The 14,982-nt window shown below is 36.5% G+C and overlaps 2 protein-coding genes across 7 annotated transcripts; one reads left to right on the forward strand and one right to left on the reverse strand.

Annotated features, from left to right (window-relative positions):
- Positions 1-5,414: 5,414 nt before the first annotated feature.
- Positions 5,415-7,518, forward strand: LOC142521058 (auxin-responsive protein IAA26-like). 2 transcript variants are annotated; one of them, XM_075624243.1, is made up of 5 exons: positions 5,415-5,669; positions 6,127-6,401; positions 6,607-6,757; positions 6,956-7,022; positions 7,114-7,518. In XM_075624243.1, the coding sequence occupies exons 1-5, from the start codon at positions 5,500-5,502 to the stop codon at positions 7,183-7,185; spliced, it is 735 nt and encodes a 244-aa protein (XP_075480358.1). In that variant the 5' UTR covers positions 5,415-5,499; the 3' UTR covers positions 7,186-7,518. The 2 variants fall into 2 exon arrangements, with proteins under 2 accessions (XP_075480358.1, XP_075480359.1); XM_075624244.1 differs by having other exon boundaries at positions 6,956-7,017; positions 7,227-7,518.
- Positions 7,519-7,774: 256 nt separating this feature from the next.
- On the reverse strand, positions 7,775-14,056 carry LOC142520541 (nuclear poly(A) polymerase 4-like). Of its 5 annotated transcripts, none has more exons than XM_075623563.1 (12): positions 13,302-14,056; positions 13,120-13,197; positions 12,288-12,395; positions 11,461-11,523; positions 11,217-11,378; positions 10,577-10,690; positions 10,413-10,475; positions 9,999-10,328; positions 9,740-9,904; positions 8,540-9,598; positions 8,273-8,349; positions 7,775-8,170 (listed from the first exon to the last, which is right to left on the reverse strand). In XM_075623563.1, exons 1-12 carry the CDS (start codon positions 13,443-13,445, stop codon positions 8,146-8,148), a joined length of 2,388 nt encoding a protein of 795 aa, XP_075479678.1. In that variant the 5' UTR covers positions 13,446-14,056; the 3' UTR covers positions 7,775-8,145. The 5 variants fall into 5 exon arrangements, with proteins under 5 accessions (XP_075479678.1, XP_075479677.1, XP_075479676.1 ...); XM_075623562.1 differs by having other exon boundaries at positions 7,775-8,173; XM_075623561.1 differs by having other exon boundaries at positions 7,775-8,349.
- Between the last annotated feature and the right edge of the window lie 926 nt (positions 14,057-14,982).

Below are 14,982 nucleotides of genomic sequence, written 5' to 3' on the forward strand. Positions count from 1 at the left end.
CTAAGATCGGGGTTTATTTGGAAAGGGTTATGTATATATCTGCGTTACAAAATTTCAGTCTTCTTGTGCGCTTCGCTAGATAATCATTCTTCCCTAAACTTCAAGATTACTGGGTTCTTTGTTGGTTACCTAGTCCTTTTGATTCTGCGTGTATGACTGTAAAAGTGTGGGCTTTCATGTGTGCAACCTTTGGTTGAGCATTTCATGTGTGTAACCTTTCTTGTTATTATACACGTAGTCTTTAAGGTTCTTGTTCATCATCTTGTATCTTTTCCTTAAAGTGTACCTTTCTAATGGTTTTTTCAGAAAAATAAATTTCTGGTTAAATACTCGCTTGTGGCGGAGAAGAGTTTCATTACCCAGTGTTTCTTGAAAATATATGGAGGGGTTTTCTAAAAAAGATGTGGATTGTCCTCAGCTACTGGATTTGATGGTTCCCGAAGGGAAGGAGTTGATTGTGAAAAGTGCAGTAGAAACGAAACATGAACTTTCAGAGGAGAAACGGCTTGAGTTAAGGCTTGGGCCACCAAGTGGAGACTGGACCATTTCCAAAGAAAAAGACCATAAGTGTTTTGGTCTGATAAATTGAATTAATTTGCAATCTTGGGAAATAAAAGGATGTCAATAACCTTCTAGAAGTGCATATGAAAGGATGGTCAAGGCTTGAAGAATGAAGAGTTAGTCTTGGAAATGGTCATCATTTTAATATTGTTGGTTAAGTCTAAAATTCTTTGTTTATCTATAAATTAGTTCTTCATGTACATAAAATGAAGAAGAAGAAGAAACAAAAAAAATATAGGAGTGTGCTGTAGCTACTCTAAAAAATTCAGTCAATAAAATTCTTATTTTTATGCTTCCGAACCCAACAAATTTGGTATCAGAGCCTAATACTTGGTTGGGGATTCTACCCCGTCTTCATTAACTACGTTCACTATTACATCTCAGTTTGGAAGGTGTTTCTTGCAGAAGTGGAGTGGAAGACCCAGCCAGAATCCCCCTGTGACGTGTGATTGAAGCATGGGCTTTACAAAGCTTGGAATATTTTGATCTAGGCCTGATTGAAGAACCTCTGCTCGTTGTGTGGCATACTCTCTATCTTCATCCGAGGCATACACTCTAAAGGGAGGTTGCAGCATTTTTTTTCGAAAAGGCAGAATGACATCCACTTTATTTGCTTACTCTCCAAGTCAGGTTCCTATTTTTGAAGGAGTACATTATGCATTTTGGAGCAGCCAAATGGAGACTTTCTTCATCTCCTTGGATCTTTGGGATGTGATTGATGATGAAGAACTCGAAGAAGAACCAAGCAAAGACGATGAAGGATACTCAAAATTTCAAAAAGAATATAAAAAGAGAGATGCATTGGCGCTGCGTTATAATCAACAAGGAGTAGGGAAAACTATTTTTCCTCGTATTTTTAATATAAAAAAGGCTAAAGAAGCTTGGGAAACATTGAAGCAAGAATTTCAAGGCACAGAGAAGACAATTGCATTACAGCTCCAATCTTTGTGGAAGGATTTTGATAATTTAAAAATGGAGGAAAGAGAGACGGTACAAGATTTTTCTTCACGAGTTTCGAATATTGTCAACCAAATAAAAAGCAATGGAGACAAGATTGAAGATAAAAGGGTAGTTGAAAAAATTCTTCGAAGTCTTCCTCCTAAGTTCGATCATGCCGCTGCCGCGATCGAAGAATCAAAGGACTTGTCAAAAATGACTATGTATGAATTGACAGGTTCACTTTTTGCACATGAGCAAAGAATTAACTGTTTGAGTACTCCATCATTGGATCAAGCCTTCCAATCTAGGCAAGCAGCAGAAGCAGTTTCAAGATATCGTGGAGATTCAAAAATTGGAGGCTCAAAATACAAGAAAGAAAAATTTGGGAAGTGGAAGAAAAATGAGAAGCAAAACAATTGGAAAGTCAAGGCACCACAACAATACGGTAACTCTCAATCCTGCATTATTTGCAAAAAACCAAATCATGAGTCAAAGGATTGCTATTTTAAATGCAAGATATGAAAAATTCCTAACCATTCACAGAGGGATTGTTGGTTTCAAAATAAGGAGAAAAAAGAAGATGCAGCGAATTTTTCAAAAGAAATTCATGAGATTCTGTTTTATTCTCAAAATGGTGACAATGAGTCAAAACATCAATGGTTTTTGGATAGCGGTGCAAGTAATCACATGACAGGAAATAAACATATGTTTGTAGAGCTCAACCCAAACATAAGCTCAAGCATCATTCTTGGTGATGGAACCTATAAGAATGCTGAAGGAAAAGGAACCGTTGTTGTCCAGACTTCCGGAGGTAACAAAAAACTCATTACCGATGTTTTATTTGTTCCGAGTCTTTCATACAATCTCTTAAGCATTGGACAACTTATACAAAAGGATTTTTCAGTCCATTTTGACGATGGAAGGTGCAAAATTTTTGATAAAAAGAAAAATATTATTGTTGCGAATGTTGAGATGAAGAACAAAACTTTTCCTGTCATGCTGCCACTAAACAGTGATTCTGCACTTAAGGTTGAGAATGCAAATTTGTCTAATCTATGGCATTTGCGATATGGTCATCTAAATCGACGGGGTCTTCAATTGCTCAAGGAGAAAAATATGGTGATCGGACTTCCTAATATTCAAATGATGGATGACGTCTGTGAAGGTTGTGTTTATGGTAAGTTGCACAAGCTTCCATTTCCAAAAGTTTCATGGCGAGCAAAATCACCACTTGAACTTGTACATTCAGATATTTGTGGGCCAATGCAGACGCCTATTCCAGGAAACAAGAGATATTTTATTATCTTTGTGGATGATTTCACGAGAATGATGTGGATTTATTTTCTCAGTCAAAAATCTGAAGCATTCTCTGTTTTTCTGCAATTTAAAGCTCTTGTTGAAAGACAAAGTGGGTATCTTATGAAGAGTTTGAGGACTGATCCGGGAGGAGAATTTCTCTACAATCCCTTCATGGAATATTGTAAAATTAATGGCATTAAAAGGCAGTTGACAGTTAGTAGATGTCCTCAACAAAATGGAGTAGCCGAGAGAAAGAATCGCACGATTGTGGAGATGGCAAGAAGCATGCTAAAAGGCAAAGGAGTTCCAAATCTGTATTGGGCTGAAGCTGTTCACACGGCTATATATATTCTCAATCGATCACCAACCAAAGCTGTCAGAAATAAAACACCGTTTGAAGCTTGGTACAAGAAAAAGCCTGGAGTTGATCATTTCAGAATATTTGGCAGCATCTCTTATGCATTTATACCATCCCAAGATCGTGAGAAATTTGATGAGAAAGGCCAGAAACTTGTGTTCATTGGCTACAGCGATGAATCCAAGGGATATCGTTTGCTAAATCCATCAACAAACAAAATTATTGTATCTCGAGATATTGTTTTTGATGAGAAAGATACTTGGGATTGGAAAGAGAAAGAAACTGTAGACATGGCATCACATCAATTTGATAATCCAGTAACTTCTCAAATTGGTACATCTCAAGCTCCTACACCAGAATTTTCCACAAATCAAGAATCTGATTCAGAAAGCCCTCCAAGAAAGACCAGACTACTAAGTGACATCTACGATTCATTTGAGCTTGGATTGTTCTCGTGTGAGCCCCAATCTTTTGAAGAAGCATCAAAAGATAAGTGTTGGACAAAATCAATGGAAGAAGAATTGTCCACAATTGAGAAAAACCAAACGTGGGAGCTTGTTGACTTGCCTAGAGGAAAAAAGACCATTGGTTTAAAATGGGTCTACAAAATAAAATACAATGAGGATGGATCGATTCAAAAATACAAGTCTCGGCTGGTTGCAAAAGGATATTCTCAACAACCAGGAGTTGATTTCACAGAAACATTTGCTCCAGTTGCAAGAATGGAGACAATTCGTACTGTTTTAACCATTGCAGCACAGTTGGAAGTAAATGTTTTCCAACTTGATGTAAAATCAGCATTCTTAAATGGAGAGATTCAAGAAGAAGTGTATGTTGAGCAACCTGAGGGCTTTGAGATCAAAGGTAAAGAAAACAAGGTATTTCGACTCAAGAAAGCATTGTATGGGTTGAGGCAAGCACCCCGAGCATGGAATAGCAAAATCAATAGCTATTTCATCAAAAATGGCTTCAATCGAAGCATAAGTGAATCATCTCTTTATGTGAAGAGTGTTGAAAAGGATTTCTTGGTCGTATGTCTCTATGTTGATGATCTCATCTACTTTGGAACCAATAAAGTCATGGTGGAAGAATTCAAAAATAAAATGATGAAAGATTTTGAGATGACAGACTTGGGACTCATGAAATACTTTCTTGAAATTCAAGTCAAGCAAAGTCCAGGAAGAATTTTTCTATCTCAAGAAAGATACATTGAGGATCTTCTAAAAAAATTCAACATGAGCAAATGCAAGCCTGTCTCCACTCCTATGGCATTGAATGAAAAATTTCAGGTTAATGATGATGGTGAAAAGGTTGATTCCACTCTCTACAGGAAATTGATTGGTTCTTTGATCTATCTCAACACAAGGCCGGATATCACGTATTCGGTAAGCTTGCTTTCCAGATTTTTGAATGAACCTAGTAAGATTCATTGGGCAGCAGCAAAAAGAATCTTAAGGTACCTCATGGGTACAAAGAATCATGGAATTGAGTTTAAGAAGGAAAATAGTTGTAAGCTCATCGGGTTCACAGACAGTGATTGGGCAGGATCGGTGGATGACCGAAAAAGCACCTCTGGATATATTTTTTGCCTAGGATCAAATGTGATATCATGGAGTTCAAGAAAACAAAAATCTGTAGCATTGTCTTCGGCAGAAGCAGAGTATATAGCTGCCACAGATGCAGCATGTGAAGCAGTTTGGCTCAGGAGAATTTTGAAAGATCTGAAATTTGAGCAAGACGAGGCAACAATAATTCATTGTGACAATATGTCTGCAATTGCAATGACGAAAAATCCTGTCTTTCATGCACGATCCAAGCATATCGAAGTACGACATCACTATATAAGAGATTTGGTTAATCAAGGAGAAATATGCATGGAGTTTGTCAAGACAGATGATCAGCCAGCAGACATTATGACAAAAGCAGTCAATATCGACAAGTTCGACAAATTCAAGAAGCAACTCAAGATTACAAATTAAGAGGGGGTGATAAATTGAATTAATTTGCAATCTTGGGAAATCAAAGGATGTCAATAACCTTCTAGAAGTGCATATGAAAGGATGGTCAAGGCTTGAAGAATGAAGAGTTAGTCTTGGAAATGGTCATCATTTTAATATTGTTGGTTAAGTCTAAAATTCTTTGTTTATCTATAAATTAGTTCTTCATGTACATAAAATGAAGAAGAAGAAGAAACAAAAAAATATAGGAGTGTGCTGTGACTACTCTAAAAAATTCAGTCAATAAAATTCTTATTTTTATGCTTCCGAACCCAACATGGTCAACTTGCAAATAACCCGTCTACTCAAAATCCAGTCTTGAAATCTCCATGGAACCATCAAAATATGGCTTCTTTTCTTCATCTTCAATCAGCTTCTCAAGGCCCGGTTACTATCATGAAGGAATCCTCACAGCCTTGTAGCATTAGAGCAGCAGTGGATTTGCAGTCTGCAGAACAGAAGGCATTTTCATCAGCAAATACTGCTGTTCATAACAGCAACAGTGCTGAGAAAAGGTGCCCAGCTTTGTTTCTTTCCCGTTTTACCATCGTTTGGTTTTCTTTCTTGATGGCTGTCTCGTACGATGAATTTACTTCTCTTTTCTGTTTCTTATTTTTTAATTGGTTTATTGGAAAAAGTGTTTTTAACGCGCCTCTTTGGTTTGATCCTTGAAAGATATTTGCATTCACTTTGATTAATAAATGGACTATATTATGCATGCATAAGATTTGACAATTTTATGGTGTGGTTACATTTAGTATTCCATTAAACTAAATTTGAACCTGATTAGGAGATCCTTTATTTTACGTGCTTGCCAGATGTTGCAATTCTTTTGGTAAATTTTCGGAAAATTCCCTCTAATTATGTAAAATTATTGAGCCTGCTTGTTAATTTGGTGCACATTTCATTCAACCCGTTTTACTTGCTAAGATTTTCTTTTTTCATCCTGATATAATTTGTTTTCAAATTCAGGACTGCTCCTGCTCCAGTGGTGGGATGGCCTCCTTTGCGATCATTTCGAAAGAATCTTGTGAGTGGCAGTTCTTCCAAACCGGGTTCCGAGTCTCCAACCGCTGGCTTAACCAAACTTAGTGACCATAAACAGATGAAAAATTGCCCGAAAAGCCCGCTTGTGAAGATCAACATGGATGGTGTTCCCATTGGACGAAAAGTGGACCTAAAAGCATATGATAGTTATGAAAAGCTTGCCATAGCAGTGGATGAACTCTTTAGAGGTCTTCTGGCAGGTAATTCATGTTGTCATTGTGGGGTTCAAAGCGGAGAAACCGGTGTTTTATTCGAAACTACATCTCTGCTTAGTGTGCTCTATTACTTGTTCTCGAGTCCGACTTGTTAAATCTGTGCTTTCTTGATTATACATATCTTATAGAGTGTAATTGTCTGTGCGTGAGCAACTTACCCTGTGAATACTATCTTGATTCATATTTGTAGTTCAAAGAGGTAATTTTGCTGGTGGAATCAAGAACAAGGAAAACGAAGGGAAAGGGGCTATCGGAGGTTTATTGGATGGAAGTGGTGAATATACTCTTGTTTACGAAGATAATGAAGGTGACAGGATGCTCGTTGGTGACGTTCCTTGGCAGTAAGCAACTTTTACCACCTTCGAGCACTTGTTACTTTACCAGTTCTATTGATTTTTTGCTTCTCTGCATACACTAAATAAACTGCTGGCAAGACGATTGTGGCCGTGCTCTGTAACAAGTATACAGAAACTGTGAAACAATTTTCTTAAATATTTTAATAATCTTATGATAATTTGGTGTGTCTTAAATGTTGGCAGCATGTTTGTATCAACTGTGAAGAGGCTGCGCGTCTTGAAAAAAGTTCTGAACTCCTTACCCTGTCGAGTGAGTTCCTCCTAACATCTTCGATCGATCTTTATGAATCTTTTTACAGGTAATAATCCTGGTTTATCAACTGATCTCTGGTTCTTTGCAGGTGGAGGAAACGAACTGTGTAAGGTTGAACTCGGCGCATCGGCGTAATGGAATGGTATGGAGGGACTGTTAATCATTGACTTTTGGATGTTAATTAAATGGTTTCGGACAGAGGAAAGTAGTCGTCTGCAGTTTGCCTCAACTCTCCAAAAGAGCTCAGTCAACTGTGTTAAATTGGGCTTTTTCTTGATGCTGTAGAAAATAGAAACAATATAAATGCCATATGTTTCCTTGTTTGGAAGGACAACATATTTTAGTTAGTAGGGAGATTTTACAAGGGTTATCATGTTTGCATCAATCCTGTCTCATTTTATATTGTATAATCTCACGAGTAGTTTAATTTTTCTGTTGTTTTCTTTTTGTCAAATCCGTCCTTTGAAAAATTGAACTTCAACGTAATTAGTATTATATAGCTAAATCTGCAGATGAGAGGGAATGAAAGGATGTCACGACCACTTAATCGAAACTGAATTCTTTGTACTTAAGAATGTGTAATTTAAATTATTGTATTTATGACCTCTAATATATAATTGTACGTGACAATTAATTTCACTATACGTTCATCACAAATAGAATATGTAATCATCAGTCTACTTCTTTGATGCTTTGGATAATGGTTTCGCTTCTTTTGGACTGATAATTTATGGCAATAAGCTTGCACATGAGCATCAAAGTGACGAGAAATAAAATATATGGTGAGATGGCTGTAATAATAGTATTATACAAGTTTCAAGTTCGAGTCTGATAAAAAGATACATTAAGAACCTTTGTTCAAAACTTCAGACCAACATTTCTCATTTCTAGATGAACACAAGCACGACCCGAGATTAACAAGGTTAGTTTCATTAAAATCTTTCGGGAGCAGAGAATAGAAGAGAGACAACTTGCACACCACAGCATGCTTTAGAAGCTTCAAACTATACACAGATTGCTGGCTGCTTAAGTTAGCAGACTTTGTTATGAAATCCAGCATAGAATGCGATACACTTACCTGAGTTGCTGCCTTTTAGTCCTAAGAAGATACGTTGCCGATTCAGGCAGTTGAAGTTAGACTTAGCCTGCTGCAAATATGGCAAAAGGAACCAAGACAAAGCAGAATAAAGCAAATAAGGTGATAATGACTATTAAGAGGTAAGAGCAAAGAAATTTTTTGGACGTGCCTCATCACATTCTTCTGAACCGGTTCTGGTACAACACCATCTCCGGATTTGAGCACCATTCCAAGGGTGGTAGTAGGCTTCACAAAAACAAAAAGCAATGGAAACATTAAATAGTGTGAGGTGAACTATAAACAAGATATATACTTCATAAAGCTGTGGACATCGCTCAGCCCATGCCACAGGAAGTAATGACAAAAATAGAGAAAATGAAAAGGTCTGCAATATATGTGAATTGAAAGTGGGGAAAAGTGAACTTAAATCCAAAACCTCAAACTCCTCCTGCACTCCATCACCCAAAACACAAGCACCAACAACTTCACGCCCGTTATCCAGAATCAGTCGTCGCTTATCCTCGTCTGAAGCATCCATTGAAGGTCCTTGATTATTGGTCTCTGAGTTACCATCAACGCTACATGCAGAGTGAGAGGTACTGGAAATGGAAATGAAGGCATCCTCAGAATTTTCAGCACAGCAAATCTCCTGGTTTGATTTTATCGTGCTTGCATCAACTTCTTCATCTTCATAATTAGACTGCAGCTGCTGCCCATTTAATCCAGAGCATGTCGCCCTTGAAATTATCGGGGTATCTTCTGCAGAGGTTCTCTCATTCAAAGCACCAGTGCTTTTCAAACTAATTTCTCGAGACATCGAACCTCGATTCTGAGAGTAAATTGACCGTCTTTTCTTTAGACTATCCTCCATCTCGGACTCGTCAACTTCTTTATTCTGTTTTAGGACACTTTCAGCAAATCCAGACATGCAAGATTCACAACCTTCGTATGATATCTCACCAACCTGTTGCTGACTCAAAGGCTGCTGTTTCAGAGTTCCCACACTTTTTGCACAAATAAGTTCAGGAGACACTGATTCTCGATTCTGCGGGCTGATCGAGCATCTTTTCTTTCGATTCTCATCTAAATCTGACTCATCAAACTCCCTTTTCTGTTTTAGGACTTCTTCAGCAGATCGAGATTGGCAAGATTCATCACCTTCAGATGAAACCTTACAAACCTGTTGCTGACTCATGGGTCTCATATGTCGGTTTCTTTTGTAACCCTCTGTAAACACATAGGAGGGAATCTGCTTTCTACGAATATGAGAAACGTATATTTCCATTCCGGGCTTCCAGTACATGTAAGAATTTATTTGATGCCTAAAATCGTCAACAGTCTTGCGAATATCAAACTGTTGACCTTCTTGAACCACCTCTCCTTGTTTTCTTTGTAAACCCGTAAAAAAGGCACAATGAGCACATGGCTTAGAAGAATCCACATAATCATGTGGATAAGGATGGCATTGTAATTTCCCAGAGGTGTCCCGCTCAATCTGCACATGTTAAGTTAAAACCATAAGATAAAGAGGGTAATGCCAAGGATCACCCATAGACCTCCCTAAGTGGAGCTAGTATACAGTAAATTATTATCAATTCAACCAGTACTATAAAACATTTTGCCAAAGACAGATTACCATTAAAGTCAGCTGTCTCAGACGGGATTCTACCCAGCCCCTCCAAGCACGTAAGTCATCAAGATCAGCAGCCACAATATCAACCTGAAGGTAGTTCTTATAGCTTTCAAAGAATAAATATGGCTCAAATAAAGTACTCCATTGTGATTTATTCAGCTCAATATCCTGTAATTGCCATCAACGGCAAATATTTAACCAGCAGTAATGCTTGTCAAAAAGCAGTTAAAAAGGATGACTAAACAGGTTGAACACTATCTACCTCACAAATCTTTTTACCAAACTGGAACTGTTCATTCATAACCCGGAGAGTACTAGCTGAAACGTTATAACTAGAATTCATGCAAGGGTATGCTGGGGTTATAATAGGCATTAGATGATTTCGATCCCAATGATTCCTTCGAGGATCCCATACAGAAAATCCAAGTTCGTCATCATCAATTTCACAAAGCATTACAGGATTCGGCCAACGCCACTGTGTATATACTCTGAAAAAACGAGAGACGAGCATACTGGGATTTGCTTTGGGGTAAAATTGACACAAACGAGCAACAAGTAGGGCCCAGTTTACACCACCTAGAAACCCCGTCACCTGAAAAACCAAAGTTCAACCAAGTAATCCACAAAAAAGTTACTGGATAGAATTAAATTGATAAAAATCAAATAATCCACTCACATTTGAATAAACACCACGCCTCTTAGCCCAGAACTTAAGGCACCGCAGTGTAGTCCGAAAGTTCTAAAAAGTATAAGGTAATGAGTATCATATAAGCCAATAAGAAACAACAGAACACATACATAAATGGGTAAAAGGGCTGTCATTATGCTAAAAGTAAGTACCTCAATGTTTGGAACAAGCTTGAGTATTTGATCTGCTACACGGCAGCCATTGAGACTCCGTACAGTGGGTTCATCTATGTTGTGCAATACAGATATATTTGAGATATCTAAATCCTGTAGAAGATTATAGTAAGTAAGAAAAATGTTGCTTAAAATATCAAATCTATTATAAGTGGGACCTGTGAGCATGGCATGAAGTGAAGGACATCCAAAGTCTAACAAAATCATTAGGCATTCTATGCAACACACACATGCACACCAAATCAGAAAAAAGAAGGAAACTATTAAGGTTGTGCAGAGATAATGCCGTTCCATGTGCATAACACCATCCCAACTAATTTTAATTGCAGATTCATTATATTTCTATGCCTTTGTTTTCATTTTCAAGAACAAGAAGTCACTTATGAACACTTGACATACATACTGATCAGTTGAAACATGGAAAAACCTTCCTAAATAGACCGGGGAATAAAAAGTTGCAGGGAGGTTAATTAGAGTTGATCACACCCAGTAGTTGAATACTGTCTAGAAAACAGATAAACACGAGCAACGGATCGGAGAGAATTGTATCAACAGCAAATAACATAGACAAGAAAAGAAGTTGACAAGGTTGGGGTTGCTAATTTCTGAAGACAGTAACCTCTGGAACAACCAAGAGAGAAATGCTTGCATAGAGAAGGTCAATTGATATTCCATCAAATTTGAACTTCATAACCGGGACGTGAGCATCGGGCACTGGTTGAAGTTCAGTAACCTCTTCCATGTCAGATAAAATGTTATGGAGTATGTAAAAGAAATCCTCCTGGGAAGCCAACAATCCATTAGTAGAGATTTAAACCACACAGACAAGGTCCAGAATATAAAGTGTGAATTAAAATACATACCTCGCGGGTAACATAGGATGGCCCCACACACAAAGTATCGATGTCAGCTCCAGGACCATGCACCTGCAGAAACAACATAGGCCAAACATGAGTTATCATAAACTAAAAGCTTCAAAATGAAACTACAGAAAGAGAACTGTAGACTGAGGAAAAAAATTGAAAAGAAAGCAGCACACCAAAAAACTGTAAAAGGTATAAAATAATTAAAAAGCTGAGAAAAGCATCAGACATATGACTGATATGAGCTGCAGGAAGCGGTGTCCATGCTAGTCTTCAAGTAAGGCATGACCCAAATGGAAATAGCATATTCTTATAGTAAAACAGCTGTCCTATTCACAACATGAGAATCGTCTTCCAGCAGGCATAACCCGCGGTATTCAACAAACAAACAGTGGAAAACATGCACAAGAATCCAACAAATACTATCTTCCATCTCTAAGAACACTCACAAAGCCTCTGAGACAACCGTCACATAACATTGATGAAAACAAAGCACGAAGGTACGCTTGATTCTTACAGAAAAAAAATTAAATAACAATGCAAATATTCCGCTCTCATATGTTCCATTGAAGCAGTGTTGGAAGAAATTCTCTCAAAATCAATGCACCCACATGTTTAACTTCATACTGGGGTAAAAAACTGCAAATTCAACAAAAAAATTAAAATAATCCAACCCTTCTATAAATCTGTTTTCTGTAAATGAGCATACTATCGGAGCATTTCTTGACATGAACCCAACCAAAAAAAGCTCGCATCAGATGAAATTATAGTTCAATTTACCCCGAAATCGATGAGGAATGAGAAAATAGGTAAATAAAACTCCTCACCCCGAGTCTGTAAGAACCAAAAGTAAAAATTAAAGCATTGGCATCTTCCACCATTTGATCCGTGTATCCTCTCAAGCGAGTAAGTTCTTTCACCCAGTCTTTCACAGTCTATATGAGAATCAAGAGCAAAAGGAATCAGTTTGACAAAAAAAATCCATGAATATTATAGAAAACTATAGAATGATTTACATTATTGTCAAGCATGCAAGAAAACATGCATTCATCATCACCAAAATATGCATTCACAAAAACAGAACACCAGTTATATACTATTCCACGATTCTATAACAAAATGCATAAATATCTAATTTCATTGCAACTTGAAAAAATCACCTCCAAGATCCTATATTGAAATTTCAAAAAGGCATCAATAGCTATACAAATAGTTACGACAATTCAGATATTCTCCAAACAAAACAAATGGATGGCTGCCACTCACAAATAAATTTTTCACATTTTGTACCCACTCATGGATCTGAGTAATCTGATGATAGGTTAATGAACTAGGACTCATCTCACTGATACATACAAATTTGCCTTTCGTTCACACAGAGACTTACATAAACAACAAGCCACTGATGGAAAATAAAACCAAAAAAAGAAAGAAGAAAAAAAAAAGCAATGCCTCCAACTATCCTATTTCCTCCTTTCAGTAATATTTCTTTGACGACTAAAATCTAGGGGACGAAGTGGAGGTGGTCACTCTCTCAGATAATTTATTAGCACATAGCACTTGAGTATAGTCTACCTGCTCAGTATCAGGATTCAGGACTCAACTCCATGAACAAAACCCAAAATTAAGGCCCAAGAAAAAAAGAGGACTTCTCGATACCTGTTTAAGCCGACCCAGAACTATTTCCCTCTTGGAAGCTTCTTCCGCACTCTCAAACAGTCCCGAATCCACCAAAAACTGAAGCCCACAAATAGACAAAATTAACAGAAAATTCCAGGAAAACAAACATATACTCGAGCTTTCCATATAAAAGATTGAAGCAACTGCATCAACTACCAGACCTTCTCCAACCCCCTGTTTCTCTGACTATCAGCTTCGATCGGTCCCGCGTGAGACAAAGGTCTCGTCACTCCCCATTGTTTAGGCGGCTGCTTTTGCTCCAGCAACGCAGATGGTGAATCGTTTAAACCATATGATCCAACCATATCTCTAAACTCTAACTAAGACTAACCCTCAACCTTATATAATTCTATCCCTAATCTAAGTCGAGAAAAAGAAGAAACATAAAAAGGAAACACTAAAGCAAGGAGATTAAAAACTGAAACCTGATAAGGAAAACAAAATCCAAGAAACCACTATATTCTGCCACGAAAAAAATTAAACACTTGCTCAAACTCGAGCCGCTTAAAAGAATCAAAACTCAAAGAAGAAAAAGAATGACCGCCAAGGTAACAACTCAACCCGGAGTAAGAGAATTCAGAGTCGACCGCGTACGATATAAGAGAAAACACTCGAGATATCGAACCAGGAAAATCAAGTAATTGAAGTTTCTAGATCTAATGATACGGGGATTCAACCCGAAATCTATAGATTTAAAATCAACCGAGTACGAAACCTATATCAGAAACCCGAAAAATCGAACAAATTAAACCTAAAAAGAGAAATCAAGATACTGAATTTAACGATCTACGATCGACAAAATCCTAGAATTCTCCAATCCGGACACGGCGGGAGAGAGATAGAGAGAAGGAGATTTTTGGGGGAAGTGGGACGGTGGTTTAAAGGAGATCAAGAATGTTAGGCAGCGGTGTGAGACTATATTTTATTTTATATATATATAATAAATATTTTTACAGATTTATATATATTTATCTTATAATTATATTTTGAATTTAAATTGAGAAACGCGTTTGTTGCGTTCGCTTTCACACTGGAAAGTTTATTATTTAAAAAATGTATTTTTTATTTGCAAAAAACTTATTTTAAGTGATTCTTAATTTTTAGCATAATTTTCAAACACTCCATTGATTAGAAGTTTATAAACACTTAAAAAAAGTTTTTGTAAACACAATCTTAAGATACAAAATGATTATATCATTTTACACTCTTATCATAAAACGATTATATATTTTTAGAAATTTGATATTATGAGCACACGCTGTGTACATTTATTTGAATATTGTTAATATGACATCTACAAATTAGATTTACAAAGCTACTCGTATTGATGTCTAAAAAACTCTGTTTTTATATATAAAAAACCACACAATTTATTTTAGTTTTAAAATTTTAGGCTTTTATATAATTTTTTGGTCAAAAGATATTATTGAATATTATTGTGATAACAAATTCTTTTAAAATACCAAAATATTTATGTTTCCAAAAACTATTGAAGAAGTTAATTTTTAGAAAACTGATAGTAAAAAAATGTTTTGAGCTCCAAACTTTCTTCTTCTCCTTTTATTTATTAATAAAAATAATAATGTAAATTTTAATATTTAATTAAATTGATTGTCTTTGGGTTATGATTAAATTATATTTATAGTTTTATAACAATTGAATTTATATGTTATGATATTATTTTTTTGAGCTTACATAATTAGTAACTTATGGCCTAATGCATGAATGTATAATAAATACTATATAACGATGCACATACGATTCATGTGTAAAACAAAAACTATTAAATATATTAATCGTGATCATGATCATTAATAGATCTAGTTTATTCATAAAATTTTG

This window comes from Primulina tabacum, chromosome 12 (genome assembly GCF_025594145.1).
Source record: "Primulina tabacum isolate GXHZ01 chromosome 12, ASM2559414v2, whole genome shotgun sequence".
NCBI lineage: Eukaryota > Viridiplantae > Streptophyta > Magnoliopsida > Lamiales > Gesneriaceae > Primulina > Primulina tabacum.

Bases quoted from the DNA above. Each gene is read 5' to 3' on its own strand.
- LOC142521058 (XM_075624243.1), top strand. From the start codon at position 5,500: ATGGCTTCTTTTCTTCATCTTCAATCAGCTTCTCAAGGCCCGGTTACT. The intron at 6,758-6,955 runs GTAAGCAACTTT...AAATGTTGGCAG, and splicing joins GTTGGTGACGTTCCTTGGCA to CATGTTTGTATCAACTGTGA. The intron at 7,023-7,113 runs GTGAGTTCCTCC...GGTTCTTTGCAG, and splicing joins TGAACTCCTTACCCTGTCGA to GTGGAGGAAACGAACTGTGT.
- LOC142520541 (XM_075623559.1), bottom strand. From the start codon at position 13,445: ATGGTTGGATCATATGGTTTAAACGATTCACCATCTGCGTTGCTGGAG. The intron at 10,476-10,576 runs GTACTTACTTTT...TATACTTTTTAG, and splicing joins AGCTTGTTCCAAACATTGAG to AACTTTCGGACTACACTGCG. The intron at 8,174-8,272 runs GCACGTCCAAAA...CCATATTTGCAG, and splicing joins GTTCAGAAGAATGTGATGAG to CAGGCTAAGTCTAACTTCAA.